This window comes from Crocodylus siamensis, chromosome 3 (genome assembly GCF_052110815.1).
Source record: "Crocodylus siamensis isolate JL-2025a chromosome 3, ASM5211081v1, whole genome shotgun sequence".
Classification (NCBI taxonomy): domain Eukaryota; kingdom Metazoa; phylum Chordata; order Crocodylia; family Crocodylidae; genus Crocodylus; species Crocodylus siamensis.
The window spans coordinates 208,482,912-208,499,521 of NC_143397.1; the positions used below are offsets into that span (position 1 = coordinate 208,482,912).

At 43.4% G+C, this 16,610-nt stretch overlaps 1 protein-coding gene across 1 annotated transcript; it reads right to left on the reverse strand.

Moving 5' to 3' along the window:
- Positions 1-715: 715 nt before the first annotated feature.
- ZFAND1 (zinc finger AN1-type containing 1) lies at positions 716-15,206 on the reverse strand. Its single transcript, XM_090040242.1, has 8 exons — positions 15,074-15,206; positions 12,038-12,080; positions 10,914-10,953; positions 9,642-9,769; positions 9,463-9,554; positions 8,185-8,309; positions 5,333-5,488; positions 716-5,227 (listed from the first exon to the last, which is right to left on the reverse strand). Exons 1-8 carry the CDS (start codon positions 15,126-15,128, stop codon positions 5,057-5,059), a joined length of 810 nt encoding a protein of 269 aa, XP_089896368.1. The 5' UTR covers positions 15,129-15,206; the 3' UTR covers positions 716-5,056.
- Positions 15,207-16,610: the final 1,404 nt, after the last annotated feature.

Consider the following 16,610-nt stretch of genomic DNA (forward strand, 5'->3'; position numbering starts at 1 on the left):
AAACTATCTCAACTACATAATTGGCCCAATAAAAGATACTGTCCTGAGATATCCTTGCCTTTAGCTTATATCAGCGTGACTTGTATAATTTGCCATGGTATACAGATCTTGCAAAAATACTTTTGTGCTAACTTTTAAGCATGTGCATGGCAAGAATCATAGCCTTATAGTAATAGGTACATTTCCCTAGAGACCCACAGAATTGCCAGAAACAATGGGATTGTTTAACCTACTTAAAAATTATGCTTCTGGAATACAAATAGCAATTTGCATAAATATTAGAAACTTTGTCAGCTAGATACATTTTATCTACTTTTATCGAACTTCTGCTTAACCTTCTCAATATTGATGTTGTGGGTATTTGCTAAGGGAAGTTCTAACTGAAGAGCAAAATGGTAGCAGAGTTCCAGCATCTCATTCATGGGGTTTGATGGTGATAGTTTTCTCCTGGGGGAAGGGTTAGAGCTTTTCGGGCAAGTGACCCAGTTGCATAACATCGGTCTTAGAACCAGGATAACTGAACTGGTCAAAAAAAAGGGCAATTGGAAATAAGAGGACTGTAAAGAGGAAAAAATATATAGATGGAAGGTACCAGGGAGGACATAAATTTAAGATCGGTGATAGAACAGTGACATAATTTAAAATCCAATCATTGACCTACATGGGATTTTTTTTTTCTTCTCTTTCCCTCTGCAATGAGAGACAAGCATTTATTGTAAAGGTCAAATTTATTTAGTATGTTTCATCCAAACAGAAGCTTGCTTTTGGAAAATAATGGTTAGACAAATGTGACTGTCATGGTAAATAAAACAGAAATTATGACAAATGTGTTGAATTTACAGAGTGTAACAAAATATAATTGTGTTCAGCTGTGAAGCGCTCAATTTGAAATTTTATACAATACACTTACTGTGTTTTTTAATATTATACATGACAAGTTCAAAAGTATGCAAGGCATTTCCTACAAAATATGATTATAGTGTAACTTTCTGGTAATATAAAAATAAAAGCCTTGAAGATGAGGAAACTATATATATGTAGGATTGGTTTAGCAACACAAGCCCCAATCCTGAAAACATCTGAACCATCATTTTAATGTTTATAAAATGTCTTTGCGAAACAACTGATGCAGATATTTTGAAGCAGTGCTTAAACTATTCGTTTCGTATTTTACTGCAAAAGATCAGATGCCACATCATTTCATATCTTGAACCTCCTTCAACTGTAACAATCAGAATATACAATAATGAGGTAAATTTTATTCAGTTTACTCACATAAGTAAACCTACAGAATGTAGGATAACAGTAGCTATGATCCATTATGCGGTATTCTTTATGACAGAGCATTAAAGAAGTTTAAATATTGCCATTTTAACAATTAGTCACCAAAAAATTATGCTTGATCCTTCCTTTTTGTTTTTATCCACAACTGCTGATAGCAATAAGTTAAAGATATCCTTCCAATTTTTAAATGTCTCCAGCTATATCAAGTAGTTCCACTAATTCAGCCACATTTTTGGATTTCTTGAAAACTCCCCAAACCTTTTAAGCTCTGGTTTTCACATGGGTACATCCAATTAATGTTGGCACTCATCATTGGACCAATCCACTAAATTTATAGAAAAACTAGCCTGTTACCTGTCAAAGAATGATGAAAGGGGGCAGAGGGAGTGGGCAGGGTTGGAGACCTGGCCCCCCGCCCCCATCCAGCCCCAGTCTGTCAGCGCCTGCTTCCCCTTTCCTCCTGCTGCCTGGGGTCCAGGCCCAGTCCCCTACTCCCTGCCACAGCAGCCAGGACAAGGGGGAGGACCAGGCCAGAGGGTGGGGAGCAGTGGGCCGAGGCCAACCTGGCGGTGGTGGGGGGGACAGGAGAAGCAGGCTCAGGGCTGACGTGGGGGTGGGGGTGGGGGAGGAGTGGACCTGGGCCCAATGGGGAGAGGTGGCTCAGTCCTCCCCTCCCCCCAGCAGCTGCTGTGTTGGGCCGGGCCAGGCCAGGCTGGGCCCGCTGTCCCTTCCCCCACCCCCCCACTGCTGTGGTGGGCCGGCTTTTCCCCCAGGTTGGGCTCGCTCCCCCCACTGCATTGGGCCTGGGCCCAGTCCTCTCCTGGCCCATCCTCACTGGTGATGCCAGTGTGCCCGCCTCCTTTCCCTCCTCCGCCCTGTGAGGCCGGCTCAGGGACAGGTAGAGCGGACTCGGGGCCAACGCGGGGAGCAGGGTGGGGGAGGAGCGGGCCTGGGCCCGAGATGGGGAGGAGGGGTACTCCTTCCCTCCCGCAGCCACTGCTGTGGCCTTATTGGGCTAAGCCTGCTCTTCCCCACCCAGCGCAGTGGGTCAGCTTTTCCCCTTCTCGGGCCCACTCCTCTCCCCTCCACACCCCATGTGGGGCCCAGGCCCGCTCCCCTCCCTACTGTGTTGGGCCTGGGCCTACTCCCCCACCATGTTATCTACCTTTCTGATGGGGGGGGGGAGTGAGCAACAACAGAGCCCTGGGCCCCCCCAGTCTGGGCATACTCCTCCCCTCCTGCTGCTTGGGGTGTGGGCCTGCTCCCTCCCTCCCCGCTGCAACAGTGGGGGGAAGGGAGGAGTGGGCCTGGGCCCGATGCTGGAGAAGACCGGGCCCGAAGGTGGGGAGAAGCTGGGAAGCTGCGGCCGGGAAGTGTGGCAGGGCCTGGGATGGTTAGGCCAGGCCCACTGTTCCTCCCCCCGCTGTGACAGGCTGGCTTTTCACCTGCTCGAGCCTGAGGGAGCAGGGCAGGGCAATTAACTAGTATACCTGCAGGGAAGGGGGGGGGGGGGGAGGGAGGGAATGGGGCAAGGACAGCTGAGTGGCCTCATCTGCCTTGCTCCGTCCCCTGTGTCCCCACCATCATGGCAGCAGGCTGCCTGCTGTCAGAATGCTTCTTTGCACTCCGGCTGTTTGTCAGCCAGTCAGAGTGTGAATAAAGCATTACAGACAGACAGGCTTTTATATTACTAGAATACATATAGCTTGACACAAGTTTTCTGTTTATGTAAACATAACTATAATAAAGAACATGCAGAGGACATCTAGGATATGGATTAATTAGCCCTAAAACTACCTAGCAATTCCACATTGCCTGAGAGATTCCAGAATGAAACTAACAAACATAGGATAAACTTAATAAGACTCTGTATACAAAGCCTCAGGAAGGATTCATAATTTTCAAAATGTGCTTGGTTCTTAAATATCAGTACACTTGAAGTAAAGTTTAAAATACAGATGGAACTAACATTAATGTAACTTTCAGAGACAGACAAGTGAAATTTAAATTAAGCGATTTCATAACAGACGTGAGAAAAGAAATTTAACACTCCGTCAGTAAAATACCTTACTATGGAGTTGTGCCAGTCATGAAAAGAAAACACTAGTTCCAAAATGTGTTGCTAGGTCAGTCCATGCTGACCCCAGAAAGCTGGATCAATTATTGATTCTTTTTAATTAAAAAGATGTGAGTACCAATGACTGAAGGAATCATTTTCAAAATCAGAAATATGTGCATTTATCAGTGGTATCAAACTTACCTGGGGCCCTAGGCTGGATCTGGACTGCAGGGCTCCTTTTGGGCCAGATTCAGCCCAGGGAGCAAGGGCTGCCACATTGGCCACCATGGAGATGGCAGTGTGGGGTCCAGGAGAGCGGGTCTAGGGACAGCAGCTCGACACCTCAGATAAATGTAAAGGGACAGCAGCAGTGGCAAGCAAAGTTTGCTGCCGATAGCCATGCCCAGCAGGGCCAAATGGACCCAATTCTGTGGCAGATCACACTCCCCAACTTCCAGTACCTGTTGGTAGCCCAGCAGACGGGATGGAGAGGCTCTGCAGGACAGATCCAGCCCGCAGGCAATATGATCGACACCATATGTCAAGCACACTTATTTTTGAGACAAAAATAATTTTATTCTGTCTTTCCTTGCTGTAATGGATATTTTTGAATTTACAATTAATTTCCCATGTTACAGCATGTCACATATAATGCCTGAAACACATAGCATTAGGCCATAATGTATTTATGTACTGCTGGGACCTATGCTTCTCTAAGGGAAGTATGAACAATATTGTCAATAACCTCTTCGATAGCCATAAAAGCAATTATTCAAAGTTTGGACCAGGGTTTTGCTAGTTTGAAAAGAAAATTCAACAAACCATTGAATTATTGTGTGGTCTACTTAAGAGTATCACATCTGGAACTGACATGGGCTGAGCAGTCTGGAGGCCCTTATTTGGTAGTCGAGTCACATACTGTAGCCGTGCCCCTCTTTGTCATACATTCAGAACTGATGTGATGATTTAAAATTCTCTGTCTCATTTCCCTTCTACTTAATCTTAAAGTCTACAGAAAGTCTCTGCAGAGTAGCTCCTGATTTCAAAAAAAGCTTTCCTTTAGAAACACTGCTTATTGAGTGCTGTCGAGGTAGGATCAAAAGGGAAAAAATGGTGAATTCCATGATTCTGAAAGATAGTAGTGGGAATACTGTAATCTGCCTGAGCAAATAGGGTACCTCCAATGTCCAGTTAACTTACAGTTCATTCAGTTAGGCTAAAAAAATATGGATGCAAAATATAAACTACTAAAATGTAAACTAACTTACACAAAAACACATTAAACTTTATAACTTTAAAATGTTTTTAAAAAATCTTTACTGTGTTGCATAATGGCAGTACAATAAAACAAAGAAAAAAAATCTAATTTCTAATGCATTTTCCTTGTTGGTAGATGTTGTTTAATTTACCAGTATGTTTTATGTTATTTGTAAAAGGAAGAATTTCTGTTTTATAAACATTTAAATTCAACAATATCAGTGCATTACATGTGCTGAACTGTTTTTACTGAAATAATTACAACTTGTCCTTGTTAAAAATACGGACCCATTTTTCAAAGGGTTCAGTTTTGTTGTCAGTTCTGAAGATACAACTCCATCCATTTGATGTGAACAGGAACTGTCTACCTGAGGGCAAAATACAAGCACAAGTTGTGCTTCAACTTAGCTCGGTGTTTTTTGATCATCTGTATTTTCCATGCAATTTACTGATCAACTACTCTAAGTATGAAACTGTGTCTTCTATGAACTGATCTTCATTATCAAGATATTCCAAAATAATGTTTCCACCATTATATAACGGACACTCTTTATCGGCTATCCAGGTTTCCAATGTGTGGTCAAAAGGCAGCACTTCTCCAGATACAGTGTGACACAGACGTAATTTCTGTGAGGGGAAACACACAGCAAATCTTGCTGTTAAATTCATATCTATACAAAAAAGGAGACAGAATTAAAACTTATTACATGAAAACCAATATCAGTGATTTACCTTGGCTGTTGATTTGTTGTTGTCATTTTTTAGGCTTGCTACGGAAGCTGCAAAATCTACTGCTTTGCCAATACTCCACTGACTGCAAAAGAACATGGGTTTGCTTTTTTCTTTGCTTCCTTTAGGTAAGAACACTTGGAAGTAAATTCTTTCTGTCTGCCAAGAGACAGTGAAAAACATAAATTTACATACGGGTCAATTGGGGTTTTATTAGTACACACTGGCACACACATTTATACATTTGGTGGTCTTAAATTAATTTAGATGATTCACACAGTATTAATAATTTTATACTGAAGCAGTGCCCAAAGGCTTCAACTGAGAATGGAACCATATTACATTCGATACATACTAAATTAATGATTACATTTGAAGGGGAAAGGGGGAGCTAAACAGCACCATTTGGGCTCCAGCGCTGGCATTTTGTAGCAGTGCAGTTTCACCCTCACAGAAAGCAAACAAAAGACTGCTGGAAAATAGCAGTCAGCTCTAATGCAGGCCACATGCCACCTGATTCACAAACTAGAACTTTTGTCTACACCAGCCACTCAACTTTCACTCTGTTCCTCTTCCCATTAGCAACCAACATCTCTTCAGATCTCTGTGTGATTGACAAATTTATAAGAGAGGATACTACTGAAATTGTCATTCCCTTAAGATGTATATTTAAACAAGGGGTAGAGACAACCTATTCTTATGGCTGGTTTCCATTAAGAACTCAGTAAAACCACAGGAGGAACTATTTTGTGTTCTACATATACACGCTAGTTAGGTCAGCTTTTACTGAGGCATAACTGAATTCAGTTTAAGCAAAACAAGTAATTATTTTTCCCCCTTAGCTCTACTTATGCCTCCCCTAGATAGGTCAGAACTAGCTTTCAACACAACTAATGGCTCAAAACCGGGCTCTGGCACAGAGTGGCAATGCCTTTACTCAAGTTAGGCTAGATAGAGTGGATATGGACTAAAACCTAGGTAACCCCGGCTCACAAGCTAACAAACTCAGTCTGTAGTATCCCTGAACTGATGCCTGTCCATCATTACTTTCCCATAAGTCCTTCCTGCATGCCCAGAATGGACAGATAAGGTCTCCCAAAATTCACTGGGGCAAAATTCACAGAGCACCCCAGTTTACTGCAGCACTAGGAACCATGGATGGCCAGATCTCTTGGTGCTGTACCCAACACTGCGCCAATAAGGATGGTAATTCAGGGTTTTTTTTAGTGGTATGGCCACATACACTCAAGCGGACAAGCTTGAGTAATTTGTGTTACCTTTAAAGTTGAGATGCACTGTGAAAAAAGTCATGCACAGAAAAGCTACTCTTGTATCATCCTAATTCAAGTAAAAGATCAAAAAATATATTAGAAAAACCTAAGAGCTTGCCTAAACCAGCTTTCTGAGGTGCCAGAGGCATCCTAGGAATTCCTCGTTCAAATTTTGTCACCAAACTGAAGGAAGAGTTGGAACAGAAGGAGGAAGTGCACAATGACAGCTGGAGACAGTCTGAGGAGGGAATTAAACAGAGAGAACCTGGAGGTTGAGATTAATTGCATCTGTGATAAATTAGCCTATTATCAGTATTCTAGATGATTAAACAATTACAATCCAATTAAGCAAATGAATAATGAAAGGAATTAACAGACAGCTATTTGTGCTGCAGCCTCCAGTCTTTGGAATTAGGGAGCAGGTCTTTAATTTCCTTATAACAAAAAACAGACTTTGTACATTATGTTCTCCATTTTAAAAAATTAATTACCATCTTCACACCACAGAACTTGTACATCTATTAAAGTGACATAATCTGAGAGTTTGCTGGAAGCAGGACTTCACATTATGACGGCCACCTAAGCAGAAACATCTAATTTGCAATCCAGGCATATGGTAATTTTTAGCAGAGGAAAAAGTATCTATAACAGGATTCAGAGAGGAAGTATCTTTAATTATTTTGCAAATAATAATTAAATCCTACTAAGTAAGACCAAGTAATGAACATAAAGATTAAATGCAGCGTATATTTTATGGCCAATATATAACATTACAAATTCCACAGTAGAGACATAGTGTCTATATACTACAGAATTTAAAATAAATGTGAGGAATAATTAAAAGCATGTATATTCAGATGAACCACAAGTATTGATCTAAAATAAAAGCCTGTAAAGAGGACATGGAAACAAATATCTTTACTTGGAAAAAAGAAATGATTGATTTGAATAGACACCACAACACAAAACAGTAAAAAAAATCTGTTAAGCAATGGAGACTACTGATCATGACTATATAATGAGCTATGTCTACAGGAAAAAAATAATTCTCCTATAAAACTCAAAATTTAGGCCAAATATGAAACCAATTCATCTCAACTAGCACAAGGATGTACTAACTGTACATTGCATATACCAGCAAAGCAGGAAGAGCTGATTAGTACAGTACTTCCTCTGGAGGACAGAGGGTCAGAGGACAGTTTCCAGATTTATTGTACATGGAAATGGGTTCATGGTTAATGATGCAAATTAACATGCTGTTTAAGTAGTACATGATATATCCATGTTCCCTCTCATTCACAATACTAGAAGATTTGCTTTCAGATACGAGATTCAAGCCCTGATCCTACTTGTGTGTATAGAATTAAATGCCTGTATAAAGGACTGTGGATCTGGGGGGTAGTTCAGAAACAAAATTCAGTAAAAGGATTCCCTTTTTTAGATTAAATAGTCTTTCCCATTCTAAATGAGAAAATAACATCAACAACAAGAGCCTAGAAAACTGCTTCTAGCTATAGGTAAAATGATTTGCTGGAGCAGATCATAAATATGTATGTCATTACAAAGCATCTGAGTATGACTGACCTGCGGCAAGGATTTGTCCCCACATGCATGCATTTTCAGTTTCATTAGTGCCACCTTGGCTGCTGTTTCACTGCTTTTTGCTCCTTTTCGTTTCTTACTTTTTACTTCTTCCCTTTTTTTAGAATCTGAGGAAAATTTAATTTCTAAATATTAGTGAGAGTCACATTTTGTTTCAATTAAATAAAATTCCCACTTACTTAAATTGTCACAAGGTATTTGGAGATCAATGCTATAGGCTAAATTAGATCTAAACAGACTCTTTCCCTCCATGCACTTGGACAGCTACTAGTACTTTGAGAGTTTTAAGCCAGTCCTAATAAAATAGCTAAGTAGGTGAAAAATGCTGTTCAGAAAAATGCTGCAGGGCAACAGAAAGTAACCATGCCTTTTACATTTATCTAAGGTGTCGAGCAGCCCCATGGGAACATATGTAAAACGACAAGAGGTAAGAATTCAAGCTTCTAAATGTGCCAACACATGGTATTGCTGAGGTACTGTTCTACTGAGTTGGAGGGTGGAGGGAGGAAATAGTATGAGTCTTTCTCCTCTTTCCCACCATCAGTATCCCCCAGAGGGCCATAAAGGAATCACCGGCACAAGCTCTACTAGTATAAGGGTTACATATCTGGTGAATTACCACCCTGGTCTGAGCTCAATCTGTATACATAAAGTCAAACCTGGATAATATCACTCCTCCTTATATCACTAAACTCTACCTATTATTACAACTTTTGTATCAATGGCTAGTTTTATTATTAATACTATTATTATTAATAATAATAACAACAACAATAACAATGCAGAAAATTCACTCTGGATGTTGTCACAAACTGCATAATATTAACAAATTTAGCAATCTTTGCTAGGTAAATTTCTGATTAATATTACAACTAATGAATCATGATCCAAGATCAATTCAGTGAGCAAACAATTATTGGTGGTGTTATACATCTTGTTGAAAAACTGTATGTAAATATATAGAACAAATATATATATTCATTCAGAATTCATACCAATACAATCTATAGTTGGCCAGCTTTGACTTTATCCTGTGTTCTTCTTGATGAACCAGAGATGCCATTGGGTTTCCAGAATATGCTTTAAGGACATCTGCTACTGTGTGCTAAGCCTCCACATATAAGGGCAGGACCATATGTAACTGCTCACAGGCAGGGGGCATCTAGCTAAAGAACCTTCATTCTGTCTTCTTTAGACTAATACAAAATCCCAAGCAACCTACTGAAGACAATGATACAATAGGTGTCCTACCGTACTTGCCTATAATATCTTTAACTAGCTGCTGAGTGGCTGCCATTCGAGGTTTAGGAGTTTCCAGTTTCTCACACTCATGGTCTGACTGATGACGGTGTCTATCAAAAATAGAATGGAAAACTCTTATTGAGTATTCCCCATTTTAGTGAAAGAACACACAATTTTCAATATTTTGCTCTGCTCACCTTAAGCAAAATTGTTTTTCACAGTAAAGGCACACAACTGGTAAAAGCTCTTTTCCAGTACAGTCCTTATATGTGCATGGGTAAGATCTGGGTTGATCCGATTTCACATTCTCACTTTTTATGTTCACCTAAAAATATTAAGAAACATTCCATGTAAAATATACATAGTAAACAATGAACATTAGCTAGCATCCTCATCCAACTTGTTTCTGGGCTTTAAATTTTACATTTCCAAACCCCCTCCCCCCAAAAAAAGAAAAAGACTGGATTAGAGCACTTCAAACTTTGAAAAACAAAAAACAAAGTTTTCCACTTGGGTAGTCTCAAAAGCCAGGCAATGTAAAATTTTGGCATAGTACAAAGTAGTCATAAATTATACATTTTTACCATAGGCAGAGGAAGAAAAAATTATTTGGGCGGGGGCTAAGCACAAGTGTGCTCCACCCCCTCCTTCCCCCCCCACCCACCAGGGTCAGGGGGAGGGGCAGCTCGAAGCCACAACAGTGAGGGAGGGAGTGGGGCAGAGGCAGAGACGAGTCGGGGTGAATGGGGCCCCGGCTAGGCTGGGTAATGGGACAATTGGAGCCCAAGCAGCTCATCCAGGGGAGCTGGGGAGCTCCTGCCACTGTGCGCACCCCAGATAAGGCATGGGGGGCATGTGTTCCCTCGATCTGTGCGTGGGGTGGAGGTAGTTGTCACTGCACCCCACTGCAGCTGCCCTGGGAGTGGCGCAACCCTATGTGCCTGCTGTCGCTGGGCTGTGCTGCACCCCTGCCCACCTGGCAGTGGGATGCCTGGGGCATTGCGCTGCTCCCAGGGCAGCTGCAGTTGGGCGTAAAGTGCAGCATGCAGCAACAGCTGCCTCCACCCCACGCACGTCTCCCCCAAGCCTCCGCCAGGGTGCGCACAGTGGCTGGAGCCTCTTTGCGTCCCTGGACGAGCCGCCCAGGTTCTGATTGTCCCACCACCTGACTCGGCTGGGGCCCTATTTACCCCAGTCCTTACCTCTGCCCAACTCCTGCCCTCAATGTGGGAGTCTCAAGCTGCCCTCACCCTACCCCCCCAAAATCCTTTCGCCTTTAGTGTGGACTGGTACTTGCCTACCGTACTGCTAGTGAAGTACTCGCCGGGCTGTGATCCTGGCTGTGTGCATGCCCCTCCTCACCCCTGCTGCAGCCCCCCAGAGTCCTGTGACCCAGCCCTACTCGCTGCCCTGCGTTTGTGGGGGCTCATCCCCCATAGCCCTGGCCTTCTGCCGCCTACACAACTTACCTCAGAGCAGCCATGAGAATCCCGGCTTCTGTGCTGAAGGCTTGTGTTATAAAAAAACCAAAAGAATCTGTATCACATCAAAATTTTGAACAAATGAAAAGACAGAACATAAGAATTTGAGGAGGATTAATGTGGCACAGCTTTCATTTTGATCAAATTTCAAGTCAATAAATCACACTCTTCCAAAATTTGTACTCGTTTATAGATTTCATATCTTCCAGTGGGATTTGTTTTAAAACCAATGCATCACATTGCTCCTGAGAGCAAAAGAAAGCATGGTCCTCAATACAGAGGTATAACTGGCCAGTGCTGCACCTGGGCAGCAGCAGTGCACAGTACAGAAGCAATGGCTGATGCATGGGTATGTCATCTTTTTCTGTGCCAGCATGTGTGTTGCATAGCCATTTAAATACCTCTTTTCAGCAGCAAAAAAAGGGGAAGCAATATCTCTGCAGCAGCAAACCTCTGGTTGTTGTTCCTGCACTGTGCACCACCACTGTTTTTCTGCCCTCCTCACACAGAGGTGAGAAGTGCAGGGGAGGGAGAGTGGGGAGGGTGAGTAGCTTCCTAGCTCTATTCTGGTACCTGCACCCATCTCACCTTGGGCAGTGCTGGGGGCTTATGTCCTGCTTGCCTACTCAGGGTTATAGTACTGCCTCAATAATTATGCCCCAATTCAACATAGAATTTCAAGTGAATGGAGTTACTCATAGGCTTTAAACCAAGTATCTTCCTAAACTGTAGTTGTAGAAAGCTATAGCAATCTAGAGCAATGGGAGCCCTAACTTATAAAACCATAAAAACAACATCATGAGAGAAGCTGAAGTGATGTAGCATTTATATAAGGATATATGTGACTAACAAATATAAACAGCTATTTAGCACACCAAAACAGAATGGTTTACTCTCTTAAGACAAACAGCCATGGCATCCCTCTCTGCAAGGACTCAGAAAACTCCAAAAGAACATTAATGACAATTCCTAATATTACTTTAAGCAATAAATATTTTTCATCTTCCCTTTTATTAACTCAGAAGTTTATGCACCTTAAAATACCGGTACTGTAACTTTGTTTTTGGCTGTTCTTATAGACTCTGTACTTTGAAGTTTAAATAGCATCTTACCAAAAGACTCCTGAGCAGCCATCACATACAAAGGGGAGAAAATCTGAAAACAAAGAGATTTTATTCTAAATAACAAGGTAGATATTTAGGTAATAGTTTTAGCTTAGACCTATATATTTAGCTGCTTTTTAACGGCACAAAACCCCCCCACAAACTTCTCCCCATTCAAAGTACTAAAAGCAATTTACTATCATCCCTTTGTATAACAACTGTAGTGATATTTAAGAACTGGAATCAAGTCTGATTTGCTAATCCTACATACTGAAAAACATTAATAATCAAGTTGACACTGATTTTTGTAGGGGATCTGAGAATTTACTGTTGTATACAACACTCTTGTAAATTACTGTTACTCTTTTATACAAGTATTTTATTATATAGTAAAGCATGAAAAAATCTCATCCTTTTATGCATAGTAATCCATTAAATTAGTGACAAATCTGCACGCAGGGGTCAGGTTTAATGGGTTCTATATCCGGTCTAATATGGACTCCTTATATAAAACTTAAGCTCATATCCTCAACAATTTTTAGATGCATAACTCCTGCTGGGTGCATCTACACATGCTATTAAAGCAAAGTGAGAAACCCTGGCACAGTTCACGCCAGAGGTAGCTGTATCTACATGTGCACCCAGGACCACAGCAATTAGAGCTGGGGCAGAGCAGTCCCGGGTTGGCAGGGAACATGGGGGTCAGCTCCAGGCTCTGGGTGGTAGTGTCACATGGCGGAGGGGCTAGCTGGAGTACAGGCGAGCTAAAGTGCAGCAGGCAGCCCGTGCACTTTAGCACCCTCATGCCCCAGCCAGACCTTGTAACAGTCTATACATCTGTTGCAGCGCCAGTAAGTACTTCACTGTAAGATCGTACTGTCCCCAGCAGTACTATCTTTATGGTGGAGTTAATTAATATACTGTTCCCTAATACTGGCACACGTACAGATGGTGATACTTTACTGTGGAGCTAATTAGTCAACTCCATAGTAAAGTGCACGTATAGATGCACCACTGACTTCAATAAGAGTCAAGAACCTCATTGCTTCTGAGGATCTTGCCTAAGGGCCCAATGATACAACCTTTCCTCATGATGAACCCTTACTCATGCAAATAGCATTGCTGACTTCACTAGGACTACTCACATGAATAAGTGTTCACCAGCATGAGTATAGATTGCACACCGTGGCCCATGTGTTTAATTCTTGTTTCTCTGTTTTATAGAAATGTAACATTGCATTTGTAAAGGTCCTCAGCACTTAGGATGAAAGGTGCTAGGTGCAAGGGTAGCTTTTCAAGAGCCAACTCTGTGTTGCAATAAGTTTAATAACAATAAACCTTGCACTCACCTAGCACGTTTTATCCAAAGCTGGCTCTTGAAAAGTTACCCTTTGCCATCCATTAACAAGCTCTTACTTCACTACACAGCTTCTACGCCTTCACAAGCTTTTTGTAAAATATCCCAGATATGCAGTACTACTAGCCACACTATCTTCACCGCTGATAGCACTAACAGACAACCTGACAGTAAAAATGTTTGAGCTCCATCTCAACAAAGCCTACAAAAATCTGCTGTAGAAAAAGCATGTGAAAGTGTCATAGGCCTAAGAGGAACTACAGAATGAGGGAGTAACAGAGGTGTCAATGAACTACTCTTGCTTTTCAAACTTCTGCAGCACTGCTACACTTTTCTCTAGGCACTAGAAAGGCATTAATGTCAAAGTTCCAGACCAGGGGACATGCAGAGAAGACTATCTATCCCATTAAGTCTGGTCCTGGAAATTAAACTTTTCTTTTCTGGTTCCAGTTATAAAAAAATTGTTCCCTGGCCCAGTAAAGGAGACTGGACATTTTGTGAACTGTTGAAAACATGGGAGTAAATAAAGCATAAATGCTGCCCCACAAGGCTCCCTTTCATTTGAGGATGCTTCAGGTGCCACCTTTTACTGGGTTTCTCGTAAACAAATTCCTTCCCAGTATGCACAACCCAAGGGGGACCTATTTTCTTGCCAACATATGCAGGTTGCATGTGACAGGGTTTATGCAGTTGTCCTCTCTTGCTGTTTTTCAGTGACACAAAAACTAAACTATGCTCCTTTCATCTCACAACTATGCCTGGAAGCAAAGGGATGACAGATATTCTGAACCGAACTCTAACTTTTATATCTAAAAGGTGTGGCAGGGAAGAAAATATTCCTTGGTTAACAGAATCATAGGAAGATAAGAGTGGAAGGGACCTCACAAGATCAAGTCCAATCCTGAGCAGGAAAGGACGGCTGCTGACACCAGGCCACTTCACCCTGCTCTCTTTAGGAGAGAGGGGAATGGGAATGTCTCCCCCGACTGGGGATTAAACCCGGACTGTGACAGAGCACCAAATTATTTTGTGACTAACACAGCTATGCATTATGGCAAGATGGGCAATGGGAAAGAGGGAACAATGTAAACATCCCTGTAGGCCAGAACTAGGGGCAGCAACCTGTGGCCCAAGGAGCAATTGTATTTAGTCCATGAAGCCCAAATATTGGCATCAGTTTGGCAGCAGGGGGACTTCTGCAGTGGGGGATTGGTCAGGTCGGTGGCAGTGGCCTGCCATGGAGCAGTTGGGGCTATTTCGACCCGCGGCACCTGGAGGTTGTAACCCCGGGGTTAAAGCAGTCCATGGAGCAAGGTGGGCAGCCCGAGGGCCGGGACCAGTTACTGCTGCCACTAAGACACGTCACAGGTAACAGCAGTGATAACAGCTGGTCCCCGCGGGGCCCTGCGGCAGCCCCAGGCCCACAGGTGCCACCGTGACCCTGAGGCGCAGCGCCAGACACACGCACTGGGCAGACACGTGCCGCAGGGGCGAGGGGTGACGCCTGTCCTCTGACACCAGTTCCACCAATAAGCAACTAGCGCCCGCTTTCCATCAAACCACGCCCCCTCCCCGCGGCGGCCTCCCGATATGGAGGCCACGCCCCTTCCCGAAGGCCACGCCCGCGAGCACTGGGCTGCCAAAAGCGGACCCCCACAGTGGCGCGGACCGCGTTGGCTGCCACGTACCGAGCTGACGGCAGTGCGCCACTCCGCAGTGCTGCCCCAGCGACAGCTCCGCCATCACCGCGCTCCGCCTGCGCGCGACGCACCGGGCTATCGGAGGGCTCCTTTCCGCTGATGTCAGAAGAGGGCGGGGCTGGTGCCCGTGCCAACTGCGCTCGCCCCGCCCGCTCCGACCACGCACTGCGAACCCGAGGGGTGGGGGGGTCGCGGAGCCGCTGGGCCCCGTCGGGCCCACCGGAGAGCCCCGCAAGGGGGCCCTGCCAACACGGGGCGCGAGCGAGACTCATGATGTGGTGAGGCCTTGGTGGTGTGATACTCGGGCCTGAGGTCGTGGCTGCGAAGAAAATGTTCCTGTTTTCCTGTGGTCCACAGGGTGAAAACCAAGCCGGCGTTTTCCGAGGGGCGCCTTGAGGCTCCCAAGGACTGCCTGGAGGCTGAAAGTTGCCAGCCTCCTTCGCCGGGCGCGCGCTGCCCTCCGAGTCCTTTACTAGCAGGCTGCAGGTTTCCATTTGGGAAAACCATGCATGAGTTAAAATCCAAAGGCGGCCGGCCCGCCCTCCCCCCCCCCCCGCTGGATTCGGTATTACCCCTTCGTCCCGTGCACCTTGGCAATGCTTGCATTTGGGGTTTTTGTGATTGCCATACGTTGACGTCATTTATTGCACCTCACATGCCATTGCTGCTTCGTTAATAATGAATCCTTAGGAAATGCTAGAGGCCTCAATCATGGCTTAATCATCAATGTCATTTGTCATTACTATTATGGTATAGGTAAATAAAAAAGGAAAGCAGTATAACTGCAGGCTTTATCGCTGGTCTCTTACAAAGCTCTGCCTATCATTTGCAGCATCTTTGCATTAAATCCATAAAGAAGCAGAGTTGGGGTTTTTTTGAGTATCAGTGTCTGAAGGGTAATTTTCGTTTCTGGATTCTGAAAGTTCAGAACCAGTTTTAGCTTCTGAAATGTTGGGGTGGTTCCAGATTTAGAAACTCTTTCAAAACTGGTGCCCAAAGTACTTTAATAGAGGTGGCCATCCACTTATTTGTGACTACCTGCACCAAAATATTGCAGTATTTGATTTAAATACCATTAGTGGCTAGTCATTTGTTTTAGAAAAGTGCTTAAAATCTGCAACTAAAGTCAGGGGTACATTACGCTATCACCTGTGTATGCGTATACTAAGAAATCATCCCTGCTCCAAAAACGATTTTATAGAGAGTTTCTATTATGTTGCATATTGAAAACAAGTTACTGCAGAGGGAGGCTGAGACAGAACAATTATGTTGTGGACATATGAAAATATATAATCAAAAGCACTTTTTTCTTAAGAAAGAAAAACTTCTGCTTCTGTGTCTCTTTGCATTTCAGTCTACTCCTTTTACAATATAGAAACTTTCCAACACCCAGAAGTAAACAGGAAGGAGAGACCTCCTCTTACCACACCACACGGCTTGTGTTCAAAATCCTTCTTTTCATTCATTTCTTATTACTAGGCCTGCGGGTAGGGGGCGCTTTTAAAATACTAGAGATGTGGTAGGG